Source organism: Tauraco erythrolophus, chromosome 6, assembly GCF_009769465.1.
Source record: "Tauraco erythrolophus isolate bTauEry1 chromosome 6, bTauEry1.pri, whole genome shotgun sequence".
NCBI lineage: Eukaryota > Metazoa > Chordata > Aves > Musophagiformes > Musophagidae > Tauraco > Tauraco erythrolophus.
In genome coordinates, this window is record NC_141470.1 from 6086115 (window position 1) to 6111036 (window position 24922).

Here is a 24922-nt window from a genome sequence, read left to right on the forward strand (position 1 = left end):
GGGGCTGCCAGGGCGGGTGGGGGGGCCCATCTGTGCTGCAACCCCTTGGTTTGGAGCTGGCAGGGCCAGGGGACAGATCCTGCCCATGGACAGGTAGGGTGGAGGGCAGCCAGTCCCTGCTGCAATAAATAAACGCCTTTGACGTGGGACATGGCTCCGCTCGTTTTCTCCACGGGGTGGTGATGGTGGAAGCATCATTCATACCCACGTCCCGCACCCACCTCCCCCGAGCTCTCCCACCATAGGATGGGTCAAATCCCACCTCCCCACAGGGGACCTCCTGGCAAGGACCCCCTTTGCCCCAGGGTGCAGCAAGGAGCAACTTGGTTCACCTATGGCTGGAGGAGGATATTTGGGGAGGGGGGAATGCACTTCCCAATGCCAAGGAAGGACACGCAGCAGCTAAGGGAGGCTGGAGGGGGTGAAGGTCTTGTTGACAGAGCTTCAGAAGAGTTTAAGGACCCATTGCGGGGTGGGAAGACATCCCCGTCAGTGTGAAGCCATAAGTGAGTCCCCCTGCTCTGGTTTGGGTATGGAAGGGAGTTCAGGGAGGTCTGGGGGGGATTTCTCACCCCACCTCCCCCCAGACCCCACTGGTGGCTTGTGGGGTGGGGGGACACCACCCTGGGGGCAGGTGTTTCTCCTCCCCAGGGCTCTGATAGCACACGGAGCTGCTGAAACGGCACAGCCCATCTCCCACATCACCCTTTTCCCTGGTTTCAGCTCCTGAATGATGCCCGGCAGCGGGACGCACAGCTCCAAGGAAATCTTTTCTTCTTGGGGACAAGTCCCTCGGGCACAAGGTCAATCCAGCCCAGCCAGGGAGCTGCTGCCGTGTACACTTTTAGGAGGAGAAGGTGGCAGAAACAATTTTCCCCTGCCCATGCTGGCACTGGCTCCCATCAGGAAAAGGTGTGTTCTAACACCCCCTCGCCAGAGCTCTTTGACAGGGCAAACATAGGACACAAACCCCCCCTACCACCACGAGTAGAGCTGGAAATTTTGGAAATTAAGTCCTGGTCGAGCCCCACTGACCATCAGGGCTGGTGGGTCACCAACAGGTGCCCTGGGTCTGCCCTGCCCACCGCTGCCTCCGTGGGCAGTTAAAATCATGGAGCAGGAACGAGATGGGTCAGCAACAGCTCCAGAGTCCTGAAGTTTGAAAGTGAGTGGAAGTTTTCTCCTCCTCTTTAGTCTGTGAACACATCCCTCGAGATGTCCTGAGACAGAAACCAGCTGTAACCTCAGCACCATTTACTGCCTGTGCAGTTTTGCCACTGGCGGTCATCTCCAGCTTTTACAGGACCAGAGAAGGGTTTGGGTTAGAAGGGACCCTAAAGACCATCCAGTTCCAACCCCCCCGCCCTCATTTCTCATTGCAAAGGAGACAAACTGCCAGGAATTTTTTTTTTTTTTTTTTAATACAGAAGCAGGATGCTGGGAAAGACATTGTGTATTCCCAGTCCCCGGTGTCCAAACCCCTTCCCCGCTGCCCGGCCGTGGTGACGGCTGTCTTTGCACACAGGCTGGTACTGCACCACTCCCAGCACAGCTCCCGAGCCCCCGAAATGCTGGAATATCCTATTATTAAGCAAAAGACACACACGAGACCCAGCTACAGAACCAAGCCTTGTGCTAAAGCAGAGGCACAGAGAGTCCAGAACAACTCACTGCAGGTACATGGGCAACCCAGGCACATCTCGGAGCCTCTGCTGCTCTTCATAACCAGCTTAATTACTAAAACCTCATCCAAAAACCTTTAATGACAGCAGCCCAGTAAATCAGCAGCTGATTTTTGTTACGGGATATGTTAGCAACAATGGAACTCTCCGTAGCAAGGGGCCATCCTGCATTACCTTGTCTGCCTTCAAGGTCTGGAGCCCATTTCAAAAAGTAGAAATTAAATACATCTTACAAAGAGAACTAAATCTCTGGTTGCCAGCGTTACTGAGATCATGTTTTGGTGCCCAACCGGTTCCGTGCAAACCCCGAAGCACGGCAGGTCCACAGCAAGTCGGAATTGTGTTCAACCTTAATTTCCCCCTTTCCTCCCCAATTTTAACCTCAGTTGCCCTTCACAGTGAAAAACATTTCCCTACATCAGCTTTTCTCTGATCTCACGATGTGTTTTGCATAGGATATTCAAGTATTAGCCAGGACAACTTATGTAAATTAAAACAAGACAGCACAAGCCTACTGCTTGCAATCCTCCCACGTGGGTTATCTCTCAAACCAAGCAGGGCCCATACAGGTCAGATTTTTCCAGGGAATTTCCACAGAATTACAAGTGTCATTGAACCAAAGAAATCTGGGTTTAGCAGAAATAAGGCCAGGGTGGGAGCTGGAATGACCGTCCTGTTCCTGGGAAGCGATGTTGACATTTCTGTTCCAATACTGAGCCAGAATTGTTTCCCAGCACATGGCAGAGGTGGTCACAGCTCTGGTTTGCTGTTTTTAATCAGAAGCCAACTATATAACTCTGTTTGTCTGCTTTCAAATCCCTCTTTCTGAACAGGCTGCCCTGTCCCAAGCCAGAGGGTCAATGCTGACCTCTCCAAGTTGCTTAAAACCATTTTCCCAATATTGCAAAACATCCCTTTTAAAAGTCATTCAGAAACTCCTGATGGTCCAACAGGCAGATTTACACCAAGCAGCAGAGTCCCTGCACATCCATCCCTAACTCAGTGTCCTCAGCACATCACATATTTGGCTAAGCCAAAGACCTGCCCGCACCACAGGTCTCATCCTGCACAACCCCTGTTTTCTGCTTCTGAGGTCCTTCTTTTCTCCAAAGCAGTGGATCGTGGCAGGATGCCCTTTGTATTGGCTCTGGTTCCTTTTCCAAGGCAAATGAAAATTCTCTAGAGGGTGACCCGGTACACTAGAGGATGCTACTATACCTCCATCTCTAGGAGGAAATAAAAGATTACAGAGAAGTTGCACACAAAATTAGTGCCCTAATTCCACACCAGGGAAGGATGAAGCTGTCCAGGTGACACTCAGTGGTGCTCAGGCCGCCTTCCACAAGAAGAATTCTTCCACCCTTGCAATCACTGGCAACTGTCATGTCCTTCTCCCCAGGACAGGGATGTTAGATCTGCGATGCACTGATGTGTGAGTAACTTAGCACAGCTGGAATTACTCCTACCTGTTCCCTTCCCAGCCTAAGCCCCATTTCCCACTTTATTTACTCCTCTGCACAACTGTGTGTGAGCTCCCAAACGAAGTGAACATTGAGGAACACTGAAGCACAGTCGGTGTTACCATCCACTCTCTCTGCAAAGCAACTGGAAATAAGAGGAGCCAAACCCAGCACCCAGAACCAGCATTAAACAGCACCCAAGCCCCTTGTTTAGGGCTGTTGTGCCACAGAGGCTGATGCTGACCTTTAGGGCCACGAAGGCTGAGCACAGAAAACAGGCACCGGGTCACAACTGAGTATCCACCTTTATTGAAAACCAACTTCACTCGGAGTACAGGGTGGCTGGGTCCTTTGGTGCCTTTGAAGAACAGAAGCAGTAGTCCTTGTACTGACTGCTACACATGTAACCCATATTACACATACAAACAGCAATACACAAACAATAATGTTTTAAATTACTTCCAAGATTTCCCACAGCCACCACGCGTACGAGTAGAACGCTGTCGTGGAGAGATCTCCACCGGCTGTCGGGTTTCTTCACCTACACATGTACTGGCATAAAAAGCAAGAGAGCAACGCAGGCAGCTTTCAGGCAGGATCCCCTTCTCCTTATTTATAAATAGTTTACTTCAAACAGAACACCACAGCAAGGATAAATTAAACAGCTTCAGTTATTCTTTAGTATCATAATTTAACCACAGGTCGGTATGTTTTAAAATTAAAGACAAGAGTAGCTCCAGGAAACGATTCTCTCTCCCCGTGGGGTAAGTGCAGAACTACTTATCCGGACAGGAGCAGGACAGAGGGTCTCTATCCAAACTGCACCAGGCAAATCGATGTCTTGTGGTCCTGGAACACCCCCAGCGTGGGCACGTGAGAAATTCACCTTGTGCTCTGGGATGAGCCTGCAAAGCACGTGCCAATTTTACAAAGTCTCCATTTCCACGTTGTCTGCAAGCTACCGGCGTGCCCCCCTCCCCTCGCAAACAGGAGGAGCAGCTTCCCCTTCCCAGCACGGCGAGAGCCCAACAGGAGACTGCACGCTTCACGGCTGAAAATAAATCGGTCCCAAGCCTTGTGGTTGGGAAGTGGTTTAGTTGCAGATTTTGCCTTCTCTCCCCATCAACCTGCGCTATTAGAACGAGCCACGGTTACTACTCACATTGTTCTTGTTCACAAGCAGCCAGGAAAAGGGAAAAACCAAAACAAAAAAAGGTTCTTTTGATCCTTATGTCAGAACTTCCCGGAGATCAGACCGAAGACAGCAAAACACAGCTTTTATCTGCAACTTGAAAGGATCCCTGAGTTCTGTCATCGCCTTTCATCGTCGTCTTAGAGGCACATTGATGAGGTTCAGCAGATGGAGCCGATGAGAAGAAACACCATGTGAGCCCCAAACCTGCACCCTGGTGCTCCGGGCAGGAGCTGGGCCACCGGAGGAAACCTTTCCTGTATGGAAACCACAACAACAGACCTCCCAACTTCAGATCCCCCAAGAAAGGGACGAGACCACACGCACAAAGGATGCGTGGGAGCGAAACGCCAGACCTTGCTCTTTTAAGCCAAAGCCAAAGTCTGCTTTTTAAAGAAAAGGCAGAAGTGAAGCAGCCAGCCTACTGCACGGAAAGCTCAGAGCACTCCCCCAAGCTCCAAAACAGACTATACAAGAGCCAGAAGGCTGCACCCGTGTGAAATCAGCTGAGAACAAGCACCGAATGAGAAGAACTACCATAATTTAATTACCACTCTTCCTCCAGGGAAGCAGGTTGTTCCTACTCACAGACAGACCAGGTTCTGGTCACAGCCCGATTCGCCACACACGACCACACCAAACCCTTTCTCCATCAGCAAAGCTCCTTCAGCTTCTACCAGTGGGAAACCCAGAGTTTTGGTATCGGTTTCCGAACACGCCGTTCGGTCCGTAACTCTTTGGTGAGGACTTTTTGCAGAGGCTGCTTGTCCAGAGCAGTGCTGCCACCCCACATGGCACCTCAGCAATTAACCAATTAACAAAACCCTTTCCTCCTGCATCCCCTCTTAAAGACTTAACCAACACGAAGGGGATGAAACGCTCCCATCTAATCCAGCACAGACTCCAAAGCTGCAGATGAAGGCAACAGCAAATCAGTATTATATTTCCCCCCCTTGAGCCTACAACCCCTTGTTGCTTTGCAACAGACACCCCCAAAGGAGTCTGCAAGTCAGAAAAGCCACAGGCTCCTGGTAGCATAAATATTTCCTTTTCTCACTCTTCCTATGACATACGCTGAGACCATTTACAACATTTAAGCAACACACAGAACAGCAAACATTGCTGATTAACATCACTCTGGGACTTGCTGGCAGGGAAAGGCAATGCAAGTACAGCGAGCTACACCACTGTTTTGAGAGCTGTTACCATCTCCCTCCAGAAAAACACCCTGCAAATCCTCCCCGAAAGAATCAAGTTGCTGAGCATCACCTTTCGGAGATCGCTGCGGAGGGCTTCCCAGCGTGGCTCCAGCAAGCGAAAAGCAAACAGCTGAAAAACTTGTGCAATTATTTGAAGACTGGATGTTTAGAAGAAGAAAATGGTCATCCACTGGGAAGTGCTCAGAACAAGACAGATTCGCACCAAGCAAAAAAGGCAGCTCCATCATTCCACTGAACAACTGAGAGAGCAGCAAACATTAACTAAAAAAAAGTCCCACAATTACCGATCAAGCACCCACTCGTTGCGAGGGCAGCCCCGCACAAAAACACAGGGAGCCTGTCAGGACTCTGTTCTCCATTTATAAGCATTCATTTTTATCATTTTTAGCAAATAAAGCCAATCGCACGCTTGCCTGGATCTCACGAGTTTAGCACCAAAATTTTAGTGAGCTTCACTGGGGTGGGGGAGCTAAAGAGTGCCAGGTCTAGAAAAGGAGAAGTTGTTAAGCTCGACTTTGTTACACCTTTCCCCATCAATGTTATTTCCACAAAGTAAAAAAAACCCATCAGTTTAACACACACGTGCAAGGGACTAAAAAGGAGATTCAGAAGGTGTTTTACTCCTGCACTTTTCCACTTTACGCTCCACAAACGCCATACAAGACGTAACAAACCACAAAACAAGCATCCTGTTAGCTGCCCACTGAACTTTGAGGGGCTATCAAGAAAGGCTTGCTCAATATTTGGGGAAATTTGGGTGTAGTTTTTACTTCACCACTTGTGTCAGCGCACAGCACAGTAACTTGTGCTGTTGGGTACCCAGAAGCTGCTGGAGCCAATGTCAGTTGTCACCTTCTCGGCGTCACCTAACAAGTCAAGAACTGGTAGAAGAACATCACAGGGAAGCACCAGCTTTGCCAGAGAATATTCCTGTTGCTGTAACCAGTGTTTCATCAGTAAAACAGCTGCTTCTCAAACTCAGTTGTTACACCCGAACCCTCGCAGCGTAGTTTAGAGGGACAGGAGAAGTTTTCAGACTCGAGTGGAGGAGTCCTGAAGTTTAAAAACTCATTACTCCCTCCTCTGACAAAAGCAACACACCTCTTAAAAATCAAGTTTGTGTTGTGCAGGAGGTCTCGTTGGTCCCCTGGTAGTAAACCACCACAGTGAGCAGCGCTGGTTGCCCAAAATGGAAAACCAGTCAGGTAGTTCAGGCATAGCTGGGAAGGACCAACAAGAGTGTTTTGGACACCACCACCTATTTTTTCACAGCGAGGAAGAAAAGGCCGACAACCTCCTTATTTTGAGTCACTGTTGTCTTCTTTTCTTGTAATTGCCTTCTCTTAAGTCACAGTTCCAGTGCCCACTTGACTGACCAGGCTGAGGGCAGTGAGAACATCCCCCTGGTAAAGATGAGTGGCACACTGACCACCCCACGTGGTTGCTCGAGATGGTGTCTCACCTAAACACTTAAGTGTCAGTTATTGCAACTGAGTCAATCCACACCTCTGGGTAAGGAAAAGAGAAAACAGTTAATCTGAAAAAAAAAATTTGGCTGAAGACTTCCTCTGGAATCAGCTGAGCGAGCTCACCAGCTTGCAGGCCTGAAGTTCAGGTTGTTGGATAGGTAGGGTTTGTGATACAAAATATAGATGTGTATACATAAATATGTATATTCTGTACATATTTTTATATCAGAAAGTATAAATCTCACATATATCTATGATAGATATAATCACAAATATTCTTATATCCCAAATTCTACCTATACACCCACCCCCATCTCTGGTTTTGGGAGCTTGACATTTTTAAAGAATTTTAAAATCAAACATATGCAGTGCTGTGAGGAGGAAAACACAAAATTTTATCCCATTAAATCCCACCACGATCTTTTCCTGCTTGTGCTGATGAGACCACCGCATTTTTTTTTTCTTTTAAACTCTTGTGGCTTATCCATGAAGTGCAATCGAAGCTGTCAGAATCATGAAACCCCTTTAACTGGAATTTTACTGTCTGTGCAGTATCAAGTGGAATGAGCCTTTATACATTTATTCTTGCCAGGCTGATTGCATCTCTTCCAGTTCTCTCTCGCTTTCTGCATCCTGGAAATGTGATGAAGGAACAGATAAATACACAGCCTAACTGAAACAATTAAAAAGAGAATTTCCCTTTTCTTCTCCAACCCCATACCAGGTTTCATATATACCCCAGCATTACATTTTTCCCTCTAATCCCTTTTCCCCCCATCTGTACTTCCCTCCCAACACTACTGCCTTTGACACCTCCATAAGTTTTCCGAGTACCAAAGAGTTTCTCTTGTGTTTGCTTTTGTGAGACAAGAGCTGACAACCAGAACAGCAGAATTCAAACCTCTGCTCCCTCACTGACTTTCCTAGCCTGGATGAATGCTGTGTTTTTCCTTCTCAGCATGATGGAAGTTATTTGATTGATGATGAGCACTAACATTTGCAAAGGCTTAACCAAAGCCACTTAAGCATTGGCTTCCTTCCTCCACTCCCACTTTTAATTTCAGAGCAGGAGAGAGAACTAACTCTTCATGACCTGCCTATAGCTCTCTCCTGGTCTTTCCTGAAAATCTCAATGCTTTTCTGATTAAACTCTTACACCTCTGACACATACATTTCTTGTTTGCTTGGAAAAAATCCTCTATTTATCAGACCGACCATTCTCACTCTGTCCAGGGAGATTTCCAGCCAGCGTACAGTGAGGAAGGCTCCTCACCAGGCACAGCTGGGACGTTCCCTTCTGCAAGCAGGGAATAAACTCTGCTCCATGCCATGGTTCTCCCAGACGTGGGGGCAGCCAGTGCCAAGTGCCCCACGCAATGGTAGGACAGGGCCCCGTGGGCAGCAGCACGGGCAAGCCAGCTCCTTGCCAGGCAGTTTGCCAAGATCTCTTGCATACTTGGCGTTTGAATCAGCAGAATACTTTTGCTACAGCAATCTAAAGATTAATCATGGCCTTAAAAATAGAGTGGCATGAAGATGCTGTGTATTTCTAGAATTCTCCTTTCCACCCAGAATGTTTATTCCATCAGACAAAGGCTGAAGCTGGAAGATCTGGAGGACCTTGCTCACTTCCCCAGCATTTGTCATGATGATGCAAATTACATCAGATGAACATTAAAAGCTGATGTGTTTTAGTTCAGTTTCTAACTGGCAGTAATTTGAGGGCACCTTCTATACAGTTTCTGCTTAACAGGAAAAGTGCAAAGGAAAAGCAAAGTGCCAAAGAGCTCCCAGCTGGGGAACACTGCCACATGCAGCTTCTAAAACACAGCTCGCCAAAACTCTGCAAAAGTAATAAAAGAGCTGAAATATCTCAGATCTTAAAAAAAATAAAATAAAAAACGCTGGGCAGCACACACAAACCCCTGAAGGGCTCAGCACAACTGGCTCCAGCCTCGGGGAGCTGAGGAGCTGACCTGGCACCAAGAGGGTGAAGCCTCAGCTGCTCCTCCAAAGCCACCCAGGTCATCACTAGAAGAGGTAAGCAGTGCCCCAGCCCTTGGGCCACCACAAGCCTAAGTGGTCCCATCTGAACGGGGCTGGCCAGGCAGGACAGTGCCCAAACCATTAAACCTTCCCCAAAAGTGCTGTACTGGGAAGCGCACGCAGCTGCTCCCAAGTTTTACAGACACTCCAGTTCAGGAGCTGCAGGGCTGAATCCCTGCAGGGCAATGCCAGTGTACCCAGCAGCCCAGCCTGCCAGCAGGGCAGTATTGCCATGGTGGTGTGCCCGACATCTAAGCCCGTATCAGACACTCTCAGCATCTTAATATTTCTCATTATTTTGGTGAATTGCTTTAGGCATTCTGATAACAGGTCCCAAGAGAAGAAAAGAGTCCACACTAAGGACAAAGTACTTTAAAACCTGAGCTTACAAGCTGGAAGGTCTTTTAGAAAACCATTTTATCTCTGTAACCATTTTATCTCTGCTCAGCATCAACGTGTGCTTACTGAGACCGCTACCTCTTTCGTATTAACTGGCAGCTCTGACGCGAGGTTCATCCAGAAAACAGCTGCAGTGTTGTTCCCCAGGTCCCTGTAACACTGTGAAGAATAAATGACAACGTGAGAAGAGTTAAACTGGGAAAAAAAAAAGGCAGCAAACGTAATTGAGCAGTGATGGACCCTGGCAACTGATAAAAAGAACTTATTCTACCTCTTAACCATTTGCAGTGTATAGTTCCAGACTTCTGACACTTCCCGCAGTATCCCTTGGTCACAAAGCAATAGCATCACCATCACGTTATGGAACGCTAGATTTCCTTTGTTGTGGGGTTTTTTTTGTTTGTTTTGGGCAAGGAGATTGGGTTTTTTTTTGTGGAAGATTTTAAGATGTCCCTGTGATTTCTATCATTTTTGAAGTTCTATTTTTAGTTCCACTTAGCCACTATTCCTCACACTGTTTTCAACATAAAACCTCTATACTGAGAGCACATCATCTTATGAAGCTTATGTTAAACCTTGTTTTGACAGCCTGGGTGTAACTGCAAGCACTCTAACACCTAATATTTACAGGTCTCTCAGGTTTCACAATAGGTGTGAACCATTCTTCATCATGGACTCTTCTCCAACAGCAGAGAAACAGTCATCCCTCTGTGTAACAGGAAGGGTTTCGGTGCCTAGAGACTCATGGAGGCATTTGAGGACTAAAGTAAGCACAGTAGAAGGAACCAGTTGCTAAAAAAACACCTATCAGCCATGCAGTTAATCATGGTTGGAATTGCCATCAAAAGCCACCACTCGGTTCGGCCAAGGACACCAGTTAAACTCCTGCATTCCATCACTTCAGACTCTGAAACGTCACTGCACGGTACGTGTGTGTCTCGGTGACTTTCCTGCGTCGTGGGACAGATCTGAAAGAGAACTCTGTTCTGCTGCGAGCGCTGACACATTCCCACATCTGCTGAACTCGGAACAGACGGAGTCACAGCCATCCTGGAAGCCTTTACAAACCCCCTGTCCCTGCACATCGGCCAAAAACGTCAGAAGATGACTGTAAAACACAACTCTCTTCTTTGAGGTTTGACCCATCGGAGCACTATTCTCCTTCAAAATAATTAGATACTAACTGCACTTCTTAAACTTTCTGATTCAGGATGTGATCCGAAGTGACAGAGCCCGAGATCAGGGAAAAAAACCAAAACCCAAATCAGATACAAGTAGTCCCATTAACCTCGATGCTACTTTGTGTTTGCAGAGCATTTCCAAAGCTCAGTCCCATCTGCCAGACACGTGGAGAACTACTACCCCAACGACAACATATCAGCCCATGTAGATTACACACAATAAACTCCAAATTTTAACATCAACTCTGAAAACCTATTCAGCTTAAGACTTGCAAGGATTTGCAGCAGCAGCTTCACTGGAAATCAGTTCCAAGTCTTCCATTCCTTGCTCTAGACAAGACATTTCGGGGTGATTTTGAATTTCCATGAGTGCCAGCTGTATTTACAAGCAGACAGAGGCAATGAAGAGCACGTTCATCACGGGGCACAAGCAGCCAGCACCAAAAGGCTCACTGATTGATGAACATGCAGCTGATGTCACCTGACAGCCTCGTGACAAAATGCACCCAGTGAGCTGCAAAACAAGACAGACAAAACCCAGCTGGTGTGAAGGCTACTGCACCTCTTGCTGGGATTTCCTCCTCTGCTGTCACCTTCGTTTTCCTTTGAGATGCTTATTGTGAAATAAATCCTGCACCTAAATTCAGTAATAATGTATTCCAGACCAAGCAGATCCTACGACTTGCACGCTACCCTGATAAAATTCCCATTTCTTTGGGACATTGGGAATTCAGGAATTTCAGTGAATTCAGCTACTCTTTGCCATGCCCACTCTGGCTAGTGTTTCTAAAGCTATTTGAGCTTTAGATATTTCTAGACGCCAACTGGAGGTTGTTGGAATTAAGCAACAATTTGAAGAGTTCAAACCCAATTACTCCCTCAAAGCAAAGAAAAATGTCTTCGGAGCTCCAGCTCCAGGCACTGGTGGTGGATTTAATCATCACTCAAGACTCCCATCTGTATTGGTAAAATAGAGACATAATTTACCCTTTACTTTTCTCCATGATTCTCTCTTTACACACCACAAATCCATGGTGGTGGTGGTGGGATTAAACCCCCAGCCTGTGGCTTATGAGTTACCAGTGCTGCTTTATATAGAACTTGACCTGTTAAACCCAAGAAGGATGCTCCACCAGATGACTCAAAGGCAAAATCCTCCCTGAATTTTAATGCCTCTACACCAGATGATTCCACCTTTTTAAGAAGTGTTATCATCTTGTAAAATCCTTACAGCCAAATACAAGTTTGTAATGCAAATATTTCTTGTCCTAGGTGCAAGCAACTGAACTGAAGGAAGCAACAAGAGAGTGGTCACCTTGGCAATGTAAACTCTTCCTGCTTTGGAAAATCCGGGGCTCAGCTCCTCGACCTGCGGAGAACAGAGGGGAGGGTTGGACAAGCAGAGAAAAGACTGGGATAAGCAAAGGGTGCAAGTGATGCCTGTATCAGGCTGACTGCATCTCTTAAAGAACACAAAAGCCACAAAAGCCACAAAAGCCACAAAAGCCACAAAAGCCACAAAAGCCACAAAAGCCACAAAAGCCACAAAAGCCACAAAAGCCACAAAAGCCACAAAAGCCACAAAAGCCACAAAAGCCACAAAAGCCACAAAAGCCACAAAAGCCACAAAAGCCACAAAAGCCACAAAAGCCACAAAAGCCACAAAAGCCACAAAAGCCACAAAAGCCACAAAAGCCACAAAAGCCACAAAAGCCACAAAAGCCACAAAAGCCACAAAAGCCACAAAAGCCACAAAAGCCACAAAAGCCACAAAAGCCACAAAAGCCACAAAAGCCACAAAAGCCACAAAAGCCACAAAAGCCACAAAAGCCACAAAAGCCACAAAAGCCACAAAAGCCACAAAAGCCACAAAAGCCACAAAAGCCACAAAAGCCACAAAAGCCACAAAAGCCACAAAAGCCACAAAAGCCACAAAAGCCACAAAAGCCACAAAAGCCACAAAAGCCACAAAAGCCACAAAAGCCACAAAAGCCACAAAAGCCACAAAAGCCACAAAAGCCACAAAAGCCACAAAAGCCACAAAAGCCACAAAAGCCACAAAAGCCACAAAAGCCACAAAAGCCACAAAAGCCACAAAAGCCACAAAAGCCACAAAAGCCACAAAAGCCACAAAAGCCACAAAAGCCACAAAAGCCACAAAAGCCACAAAAGCCACAAAAGCCACAAAAGCCACAAAAGCCACAAAAGCCACAAAAGCCACAAAAGCCACAAAAGCCACAAAAGCCACAAAAGCCACAAAAGCCACAAAAGCCACAAAAGCCACAAAAGCCACAAAAGCCACAAAAGCCACAAAAGCCACAAAAGCCACAAAAGCCACAAAAGCCACAAAAGCCACAAAAGCCACAAAAGCCACAAAAGCCACAAAAGCCACAAAAGCCACAAAAGCCACAAAAGCCACAAAAGCCACAAAAGCCACAAAAGCCACAAAAGCCACAAAAGCCACAAAAGCCACAAAAGCCACAAAAGCCACAAAAGCCACAAAAGCCACAAAAGCCACAAAAGCCACAAAAGCCACAAAAGCCACAAAAGCCACAAAAGCCACAAAAGCCACAAAAGCCACAAAAGCCACAAAAGCCACAAAAGCCACAAAAGCCACAAAAGCCACAAAAGCCACAAAAGCCACAAAAGCCACAAAAGCCACAAAAGCCACAAAAGCCACAAAAGCCACAAAAGCCACAAAAGCCACAAAAGCCACAAAAGCCACAAAAGCCACAAAAGCCACAAAAGCCACAAAAGCCACAAAAGCCACAAAAGCCACAAAAGCCACAAAAGCCACAAAAGCCACAAAAGCCACAAAAGCCACAAAAGCCACAAAAGCCACAAAAGCCACAAAAGCCACAAAAGCCACAAAAGCCACAAAAGCCACAAAAGCCACAAAAGCCACAAAAGCCACAAAAGCCACAAAAGCCACAAAAGCCACAAAAGCCACAAAAGCCACAAAAGCCACAAAAGCCACAAAAGCCACAAAAGCCACAAAAGCCACAAAAGCCACAAAAGCCACAAAAGCCACAAAAGCCACAAAAGCCACAAAAGCCACAAAAGCCACAAAAGCCACAAAAGCCACAAAAGCCACAAAAGCCACAAAAGCCACAAAAGCCACAAAAGCCACAAAAGCCACAAAAGCCACAAAAGCCACAAAAGCCACAAAAGCCACAAAAGCCACAAAAGCCACAAAAGCCACAAAAGCCACAAAAGCCACAAAAGCCACAAAAGCCACAAAAGCCACAAAAGCCACAAAAGCCACAAAAGCCACAAAAGCCACAAAAGCCACAAAGCCACAAAAGCCACAAAAGCCACAAAAGCCACAAAAGCCACAAAAGCCACAAAAGCCACAAAAGCCACAAAAGCCACAAAAGCCACAAAAGCCACAAAAGCCACAAAAGCCACAAAAGCCACAAAAGCCACAAAAGCCACAAAAGCCACAAAAGCCACAAAAGCCACGAAGGAAATTCAGAGAAAGGAAAAGGAATTCAGAGCACTTGGGGTCTAGTTCCAATATCTTCAAAATCACCTTCTCCTGGCTGGCTATGATACCTGATAGGCTCCCAAATTTTCACGTTCCACCAGCTCTTCTTCCTCAGTTTCCCCTCACTGGAGACCTATCGGGGAGCACTTGGGGAGCGACGAGCTGAAGCAGAACCCAAGTGCCCGATTCCAACCGCGTTTGCCACGTCAGCCATCCCCTTGCTCACGGGATTTCCTCACCCGTAGGAAGTTCTGCAGCGCGTCCTGCACGGTGGCTGTCGGAGGGGCTTCAAAGAGGGCAGCAGCAGTCTTTTTTTCCAGCCATCCCAGGTGGGAAACCTGCCGAGACAAAGACAAAACTGCCAAACCCACCAGAGACACAGCATCTGCAAAAGGATACAGGCAAGGCATGATCCACTTTGGTGGAGCTGGCTCGTGCACTGGGAGAAAGCCAAGGATCTCGGCAGCATCGGCGGATTCTGGACAAGCATCCAAGTCCGGCCATAGAATTGAACCCCATTTGCTATTCCTTGTGCCCAGCCAGCTCCTGCACTTCCATACACCCGCTGCCACGTGCGTGATGCTCACAGTAAGATCTGTCTCTACAACTGGGCGTTACAGGTATGGCCCAGAGCCCCAGAGCACCTCACTGCAACCACACCAGCTCCTGCCAGTTCTCACCCAGGTGTCGGAGCAAACGCACCTATGGAGCCCTCCCACCTCCTGCTGTACATCTTGCACAGGAACGTGGTCTCGCCATACAAAGACCCCTCGAGAGAGGCAGGCTAAAGCCCTCCCACCAGCAGACACTCACATTTTGAGAAACAGGTAGCTATTATCATCATTCATTATTCCATGAAATCTTATTCTCCTGCTCCCAGCTCCTCTCTCTGGCAAGAAACACCCTGAAATTTCAACGGGGGGAAGGATGGATGGGACTGGAACTTCTGACAGTATCTTCTTTGTTTAATGTTGTGTAATTCTTACAGTGCAGAACAGCAGACACTAACATTTCTGCACACACCTGGGTTTGTTCCCTCGCTTCAGCAGCTCCACGGGCAGTGAGGCTGAGCAGAAAACCCAAAACAGAATAAAGAGCTTGGAGCTTCCACGAGTTCAGCTCACTGCTCCTCTGTAATTACTGGTGTCAACCATCTCGGCTGCAATCTCTGCAACGTGACCTCGCTTTCGACAGCGCCGAAGAAACTTTCAGATTGTATTAAACTGAAAAGCAGATAGTTACTGCAAACTCTTATTTCTTTTTACAGGCACTAAATCTGATTTATGGTATTTGACTCCAAGCTTTTCCCTGTCAAGGAATACAAAGCAGCCGGCACGCTTCTTCTAATAGCTCCAGCACTTTGTGTGGCAAGGGCAGAGGAAACACATGCAAAATATGACACAGATATAGTGTGTGCAGAAGCTCTCGCCAGCCCTGAAGTGTCCTTGATCACATCCAGATGTGCTGAGAGGAGGGAAGGTAGTTGGTTTTTATGGGGAACAGTAAGCTAGTCTGCAGCTAGGGATTTTCCTAATCCATTCTCTGCTGTTTCACCTCCCGTGCCGCCCGCAGGGACGGAAAAACTAAGACCAGAGCCCTGAAGCCTTCGGAGCTCCAATTCAGAGCAGTTCAGAAATAACACTTCTAGCAAACAGCTTCCCTCTGGGAGAGAGGCAAAAAACAGGGGAAAACGAAGAGCGGAATAGTGGCGATAAATAATGAAACTGCAAAAAGCAGCAGCTTTCACCACGCCAGAGGTACACCGAGTACTTCTACAGCCTTTTGTTGAATCGGGACAAAAGTGTTACAACAGCAAGAGCAAACGACATCACCAACACGAAACTGCACTCTTCATGCTTTTAAAAACTCCAGTGTTTCCAGTGCCACTAACCCTTCCCTGCCTTCTGCTGGACTGGGACCGCTGGCACAGAGCGGAGCGCTGGGAAGGGGCTCTGCCAGCGTTTGTCCTGGTCAACAACTCAGTGTTTCTTGCTATGAACTGACAGAAGTTCTCATTAAAAACCTGTACCCTTTAAAATCCAGTGCTTTGAGTGGTGACACCAGCATGGAGGTATACATTCTGGGTTAAACAAGAGGCGGACCAGAGGGAGATAGACTGCCGAGGACTTCTCCGTTACAGTCAAGGAAACAACTTAGAAGGAAAGCTGAGAAACTGAATGAGACACTGTCCTGGCAGACACATCACCAGCGCTTCTTTAAAAGCAGTGAGGTGCCACAGGTACAAGGACACGAGCTTTTACATCCAAAGAGGTTTCTGAATGCAATGCATTCGCAGTATTCATCAGTGCAGTGTTTTTCTCAGCACGCTTCAGGACTGAAACAAGGAGTTTCCAGATCCCACACGAGTGCAACTTTTAAACTACTCCTTCAAGCAATGAGGACATCTCCATAGCAGTATTTTCTGATACGGTATCAGAGTTCAGCAACTAAAGAGTGTCCTCAGTCCTTATGGCCAGTGGTTTGAATCCACTTATCTTTCATTCAAACAGGGAATTAAATTTCAAGGAGGAAGAAAACCACAATAAGTAATAATAAACTACCTTACCTGGTAACACCACCTGCCCAGAAGATAGTAAGACTTTGGATCCTCTGGTTTCAGTGCAATTGCTTTATCAATGTGTTCCTGTGGAAAATATCACCAACAGATATTAAATTTTGTCATAAGCAAATACAATATCCACAAGAGCAGGTGAACAAACGTGGAAAGAGGAAAGGAAGAAGTCCACAATTTAAGCGTCAGTGATCAATAAAGATACAGCTACAAAGAGATTCCAAATTTTCTTGAAAGGGTTTCAATGAACACAGAAAACCAACGTTTTATCAGCCTCAGAGACAAGGATTACTATTCACAAAAAAATGAGGTCGCCCTTCATTTTATTCTCCCACCTTTCCAGAGCTTTGACATAACCAACTTACTGGTCATGTCAACAGCTGACCAGGTAAGAATTACACCTGGTGTGTTCTGCAGTAACTGTTCCATCCTCTTACCCTGTAGCTTCCCCATCGTGGATGAAAAGCAAATTAAGGAATCTGAGGCAGATTAAATCCTCTTTGAAAAATAACTGCTTTGCATTTACAGGAGGGTGCAAGCATGCTCACAGGCAGCTCCTGAAGAAGAGCTGGCGCTGAGTCTTATTACTACGTGGTAATTTCGTGTTTCAAGTTCTCAGTCTCCTCATATACATAAGTTTTATTTGCAGAGCTTTTCTTTTTTTCCTGAGATTATACTGTGCAAAAGCACGGAGCCAGACCAGTCACCCTCATCACTGGAATCACCTTGCTCAGCCCAAACCACCCACTCGTGGCATCTCTTTGAAACCTATCACTTCTCTACTAAGAGCTGGAGCCAATTTTCACAACTTCCTAGTACAGAAACACGTATTGCTCAATACTTACCCAAAAACCAGCACGTCCTTTCCACTCACCTTAAAGACATATCCAGTTTGAATGCGTTTCTGAATGCTCTCGTGTTCCGACAACTGCCCGCAAAGAATAGCGTACCTGCACGGGGAGACATCCGCGGGAAATCAAACCTTTTTAAATACACGTTGACATCCTGCTGGTATCTTCAGAAGGAAGATAAGCACATTAAAGCTTCACCACTTACTGGGGAAAACACGGAATACTGTACACCTTTTACAGGGAAGAGACACGCAGTAAAAATCTAATGGACAGGAAGGTGTTAGCTTGAAGGACACCGGGAAGTCAACCAGAGCGGCTTGACGTGACACCAAAGTTCATCGTGCTGATGGCTGCAAAGCCTTCCTTCTACGTAAGCACTGCTACACCCTAAATTTCTTCACTCAGCAACAACACTGTGTCAAAATACAGGGCGATGAGGAGTAAACACTACTGCAGCGAGAGCCAGGACTGCAAAAAGCTCTAATCAACTAAGGCGCGGAGCAATCTTCCGTACACAACATCCAAGCCATAGCACTTGTCTACTTTGAGGGAAAACATTGTGAAAACCTACCTACATCCTGCCCCCCGACACGGCCACCAAACTTGGGAAACAAAAGAAGGGATTTTCAGTGTTTGTTGTATGCAAAGCCATTTAGAGCTGTCTAGTAAGAGACTATAAATTTTGACCCCCGACAAGCACAGTACCCAGCAAAACTAGTTCTTTCCCAAGCTGTGAATGTTAAGGAATGATAATTACCCACAGATTTGCAGCCTCCCATCTCACCTGCCCACAGCCCAGTGGTTCAAACCCCCTCCCTGCATTGCTTCCCAAAAAAACAACAAATGGTAGAGGCGTGCAAGGGCAGCACGTGCCAAGCTGATTCCGTCTCCGAGCTCTGCCAGCCCACGTCGGTGAGAGCTGTGGGAAGGGAAGAGGCTTCCCCCTTCTCAGAGTTTGGCTCAAAGAGCATTAGGCAGAACAGATAGACAAATAAATAACAAGTTTCACTCTTTTAAAAAATAAAGCTGAAAGAAAGATGCAAGTACACCTCCCTCGAGATTTCCATCACTACATCTGCGTCCCAGCACTGCTGGATGCTCTGTCTCCTCTCGCCACCCGATATCCCAAAGCGTCCCTCGTGACGGTTAACCACACCAGATGGTCCTGCAGGAATTTGTCAGAAGACTTTTGAAACTTTCTTCAGTGTCACAAAAAAAAAAAAATCACAAAACATTTCACACGCCACTGCTCTTGCCTGAATTACATTTTCAATGTGTAAGTTACACCACAGAGAAGTTGCATCTCCTGAATATTTACAGTTGTGTCATTAAATCTCATTCCTTTAAAATGTTTATTTTCCTATGAAAACACTCTGGTTCACTTCTAAAATTTGTATTTTTCACAATAATGGAACAGATTACCAGATCAATGTCTTAATTAGGTAAAATCCTTTGCCTCTAGTTGAAAAAGTCCACAGCTGCACTGCCATAATCCGTCACTTGCCAACTATGAAGTGTTTTTATAAACTTTCCCTTTCCCAGTTTGTTTCACAACAAACATCAGCCTGTGCTAAACATCCCTAACCACGACATGGCTAGGCTTCAGAAATACAAGCCAATAAAAGGCTTATTTTCCAAGATTCCAAGATCAAATATTCCTAACACAACAAACCACGCGGTCCCTAGCCCTGGCTAACGTATAGGGACTTGCTGGAACGTCTCCTGTAACCGGATTGTTTAGGCTCCCCAATATTTAATGCTATTTAATAGCATTAAATACAGTTAGGTCACATTTAAGGTTTTGCAACAAAACAGGGAAGCACCCCTGCCTTTCTAAAATGGGAGCTAAACCACTGCACAACCTCCCCTTACACCACCCCATCCTTCCCCACGGAAAGCCTAACGGAGCAGCGGTAAATCCGACGGGACACCGAGCTGGCTCAGCCTGATCCCTCCACCTACAGTCACAAATGTCACGCGGTGGGATACTCATCTGCCAGGAAATACAATGCCAGGGTTTTTAGCAGCCTGGCGAAGCGTTCCATGAAGTGGGCAGTACGGAGCAGCCCTATCTCTGTGCCACAAAATAAACTACAACTAAAATACAGTTCGGGATGCCTGGACTGGTTTTTCACTGCAGTCCCAGGGAAAGAGGGCGCTACCTGGCCCAGCTTTGCTGGTCTCAGCCCTTCAGGTGAACCTTCCTTTCCCAGCTGTGCCTCGAGGGCCACCAGCCTGCTGCCCGTTTTCACACGCAGGACTCTGCAGTTCTGAGATTTTAGGCTCCAGAGGTCTTCAGATCCCAGAGGTCTTCAGATCCCGACTTCCCGTCCTCTCTCGGCAGCAACAACACAGTTTTCACAGTTTTCTGCTTTTCCTTCTTTGGCTTGTTCAGCTTGGCCCGTCGGAGCTACTCCTTCTCGTGCATTTTGCGGAACGCCTCGGGCTGGATGTCACAAGAGGCACTCCTGAGTTGCAGAACTGACCAGCACGGATAGGACAGATTAAAAATAACGAGTCTGGGAAGGGGATTTTCACCCCCTGTGAACAGTACGTAACCTCCGAAGCACTGTCCAGAAGGATGGCTCAGCAGTTACCAAACCCTGCATTCCAACATCGCCCCATTAATTATTAACCAGAACTGCTCATTAAGTGCCGACACTGGTCAAGCCGCAAGCTCCCACAGGAACCTCAGCTCCGTAAGGATTTCCTCATTTACAAGAAAATAAACTCTGTGGAAGCAGATGGTACCAGAGGAGAGACCTCAAACCCCTGCGCTCAGCACACATGGCTTCGGAGAACCTTCCCTTTGGATGCTGCACTCTGGCTGACTCCCACCGGAGCGCGGCTCTCTGCCTCCGAACGCGCGGTCCGCAGCCCGGCCCGCCAGCTCCGGGGTGGCTTGCCAGGGTGGTTTGCCAACCCAAACACAGCTCCTACCTCGTTTAACTGTTCCGAACAGTGCCGGGGCTCCCTGCTGCACAAGGCGATCCGTAAATCCAAAAGAAACGGTGAGGCGAAAGGGAATAAGAGCAGAAGGGGAAAAAAGTGGGGAGAAGCAGCTATTTTGCAGCCAGCTGATAAAAGTGAAGCAGTGTTTTACATTGCCAGAGATGAGCCAAGCAGGAAAGTCTGATCGCTGACAACAGCATGAAGAGATGATGGTCCTTTCCTTTTGTGGACACCAAAATTTGCTTCATGTATATTTAACTAGTTTTTCATTTCAGCACTCAACAAGTTAATGAGCCAGAATACACTCCTGTGCAACCAGCACTAGCTGTGAATGGAACACCCCAAGGGCAGCCTGTAAAAAGCACTCAGCACCATTCCAGCAGCGCTGCCAGTAAATTGAGTGAGAAGTTTTATCACCCACAGACAAGGGGAGAAAAATCCTGTAGGAGCTCAACTTTCAGTTACCGCAGTCAGATAACAGGTAGAAGAATAAACTCCTTTCTAATCAAGTAATTTGGAGAAACAGAGCTCCAAAGTACACATCTTGATAAAGAATTTAAGTTTTCCCAATATTTTGTGAGTATTACCATTTTTGCCTTCCTATGCACTGAGTAGATACATGTTAGTCTCTTCACTTGAGTATTTTATACCATCAATCATTCTGATCACCTTCTTGATCCTTTCTCTACCTCTTTATCTATTCCATGAAGAAACTCCCATGTAGATATGTGTACAGAAAATTAAGATGCTTTCTTGGTTCTCCTCTTCCAACCCATATTTTGCCTTTTGACTCCTGGGAGCGAACACTTTCAAGTAACTGCTTCCTTAGGACACAATCTCTTGCTCCAAAAGCCCATCACTGTACACGTACAACGCCTCTTACCTGCGAGCACTACTTTGCACCTGTTGGCACCTGCCATTTTTGCAGTTATGTGATGCACTGACACCCTCCTGCACCCTGAGCTCACCATTCAGCTCGATTCACGGACACGTTTAACGGTGCAGACTCAACAACCTCCCCCAGCTCTGAAAGCTGAGCACATCTTCCCTCGTTTCCCATTTTCAGCCTGTTATTAAGCCAACGCTGTTTACTCACAACAGCTTAGTTGCATCCACGAGGGAAGGTGCCCAGGACTTCTGGAACTCCCACCCTCCTCCATGCCACCAGGCATTTCTGTACAGCATCTTCTCACGCAGGTGGTACATCCTATTAGTCTCCAACTTCTATTTAAACCAGCTTTAAGCAATGGGGCAGGCAGGGAAGTTGTGCAAGCTGCTGGTTCCTGGATCCTCTCCTTACTCTCTAAAAATCAGCATTACATTCGCCACCTTTCACTGCCCTCAGAGATGCAAATTTAAGCCATAAATTACATATCACAGCTAATATGTCTCAACTTCTGGTAATAGCTCTGGTTTAAATGCCTCTAAAACAATTTTAGCAGTGATTATAATTTAGCTAGAGTCTCCTCCCTGGTCTGGGCTCCTCTGCTGTACAGGACATTGAAAGATGTCTTCTTGTAGTTCCAAGTCTCCTGTGATGTTTAAAGGAAATGCAGAAAGCACCATGATTAAAGGCTTCTTTCATTTTTATTAATGAGTCACTTACTCACCCTGAACCTCTAAAACACTGCCTTTAAACAAACTTTGAACTATCTGCAAGCACTTTACTCCCATGGCTCTTCCTCTCCTCAAGTCTCCCCATGGCCACTGCGTTTCCTTTGAAGTTACTCTTGTTCCCACGCTCCTACGAGGATGGTCTATCTCAGTCCTTCATGGCAGTGACTATAAACTGGGTTTGCTGGTAGAGCACCTTGAGCCAGACCCTACTCATTGCTCAATGCCAAATCAAGACTCGTGGATCATCATCTTATCATATCATTTATGATGCTCACAAAAAAACATCCTACAAAAACAGCTGCTGCTTTATATTCCAGGATGACACTTACCAAGTCTTGGGGGAGAGCAAAAAGAAGTGATCTTCTTGCATTATTGTGGATTCTGCTCTAGAAGATTTTCTGAGCTCTGTAATTTTCTTTAGCTTGTGTGTCACCACCCAAGCCAACGAATATTACACATTTTCTGTGCCAACACAGAATTTAAATTCACAGGGATTCTCTGTTATCTGTTAATATGTATAATATTTATGGTGGTGTGTTTTTTTTTTTAATATGCAACACTCATCCCCCAGCACAGTAATTCTGTAGTGGAATTTGCATTCTGGTGTTAAAACAAACATAGGGCTTCAGAAGAAAGCATTCCCACTTCACCCTCTTCATGCTACTCACTGTACAGGTAAGTGATATCCCTCTCAGTTACCTTTCTTCCAGTGACAAGTCTTAAATCTATTCACTAATTCCATTTACAAAAGTTGTTCTGTGCTTTTGATCTCCCTTGTCACATATATCTGATAACGCAGCAGTTTTACAGTATCTTTTTAGAGAAGGCAAGGATAGATTTGCATCATTTTTAGAGACAGGTTCACCATATTCTCATCTCACACAAGTAAAACCCCTGTTTTCAAGTCAAAAATTATTCACCACAGTCCACCCTAAGCTGTAGGTGCAAAGATTTGTAAGACTAAATAGACCACAGACACTTAAACATGTTTTTAATCACTTGAACATGATGCTGAGACTACTCAAACAGTTATGTTTTAGTTGCAGCCCATCAGCTCTGGTGAAATGACTCATCTGACAACTCTCTGAACATTCATTCCCCTCACCAAGTTTTAAAACTGTATAATGCTAAGTTGAATAGTATATGGCTCTAAAAAAAAATATATCCATATACACACACCCTATCCTAAGCCACAGACTTGCTTGTGCCCATTGTTTTTTTTTAATAATATAATTATTTTACTTGTATGTGTGAACTTTTTTCCTCAGTACACCACTGTGTATCTCCTAATCTAGAGACGGGTAAACTGATTTTAACTTCATGGCCACATCCAAAGTACATCCACGTATAACCTAAGAGTATCTACTCTGTAACTAAACATCTGTTTTAGTTACATAAACTATGTAGTGGAACTAGGCATTTATTATAACATAAATGCACTCAGCAGAAAGCAAAACAGGCTATTCTATGGCATATAAATAAGTAAATCACTTGAATAGTTCTGCTAAGTCCTACAGTAGTATGTTGCTCTTTCACACAGAGAAAGCATGTAGGTAGGTTCATACACATGTATGAATAGTGGGAAAGTGAAAAAAACTCATTTCTTACATTCCCATAGACCTGCTCCAAACCTTTTATCCCTAAGTAGCTGTCCTCCACCACATGCCTGCACAACTCGGTGGAAAAAGTAAGAGAACACAGTCTTTGCTGAAGTGATGGGACAACTGGGAGCAAAACTACGCGGAAAGCTCTCCGCAGGCTTCTCGTGCCCGCTCGGATGACGGCTCGGGAGCAGCTGTGCCATCACTGCCACGACTGCAGGAGACCTCATACGAGTCCGACTCTGGTAGAACCCACAAGAGAGTTATAGCAGTATGAACATTATCCCCTTGCCAAGCCATAAAATTCCCCAACTCCCAGGTATTTGCAGGAAGGTCTTTGCTACTGTATATGAAAACAACTTTGTTTTTTTTTAAATTGAGAAAATACTGAGGTTTTTTTATTATTTGTTACTTATTGCACAGCCAAGGCGGATCAGGGCTCACGCCTGCCAAGGAACAAACATCTCTGCTTTGCTCTAGTGGAACCAACAAGAGCCCAACATCTGAAACAATTCACGATGACTCTCATCCCTCTGGAAAAGCAGCCAAAACCTGCCACACAACCAAAGCCTCAACCCTCTCCGAGGGCAATCAGCTCCACAAAAACTGTTTTATTTGACCAAGATACACTAAGATGAAAGCAACAGCCCAACATACACCACTGAGTGATTCCTATACCACCTCAAAGGCTTGAGGCAGAATATCACTTAAAATAATCTCCCAGCTTGGAAGACAGAAGCACAACCCTAGGAATTGTCCGAATTAATCCTGAGATCACTCAAAACTGCTTCCAGTCACAAACAGAAAACCTGCTCAGATGCTTGGAATTGTCTTTAACTTCTGTGCTTCACACCAGCCACTACCAAGGAATTGTTCACGGTCAATGCAGCCTCAATGTCTCAGCAACAGAAGGGAGGCAAAAAGTTCCAGCAACTTGAATTCCCAGTCTTGCCAGTAAGAGACAAGAACAAAACTAAGAAATCTAAATCTCCTGCTTTCAGAGAAATGAACGAGGACAAAAAAGACAGACTGATGTAGACTAAGTTTTAGGATCACTAGCATCCTTTTTGTGAAATTCCTACAAGCAAACAAAGAAAATGTGGTATAGCTGTAACTGGTATAAAGCTGATTTGCTTTGATTCACCCTGATTTCATTGAAGGGTGAACGTGGAAGGTTCATCACTGGAGGTTTG

At 46.0% G+C, this 24922-nt stretch overlaps 1 protein-coding gene across 1 annotated transcript in view; it reads right to left on the minus strand.

Moving 5' to 3' along the window:
• Positions 1–3740: 3740 nt before the first annotated feature.
• RMDN3 (regulator of microtubule dynamics 3) overlaps positions 3741–24922 on the minus strand; it is a 38490-nt gene continuing 17308 nt past the window's right edge. Inside the window, exons 8-13 of the mRNA XM_086612829.1 lie at positions 17583–17658; positions 16703–16780; positions 14376–14474; positions 11965–12018; positions 9547–9627; positions 3741–7656 (exon numbers count right to left, since the gene is read on the minus strand). Of these exons, the coding sequence (XP_086468955.1) occupies positions 7603–7656; positions 9547–9627; positions 11965–12018; positions 14376–14474; positions 16703–16780; positions 17583–17658 (442 nt within the window). The 3' untranslated portion in view covers positions 3741–7602. The remainder of the gene's footprint in view (positions 7657–9546; positions 9628–11964; positions 12019–14375; positions 14475–16702; positions 16781–17582; positions 17659–24922) is intronic.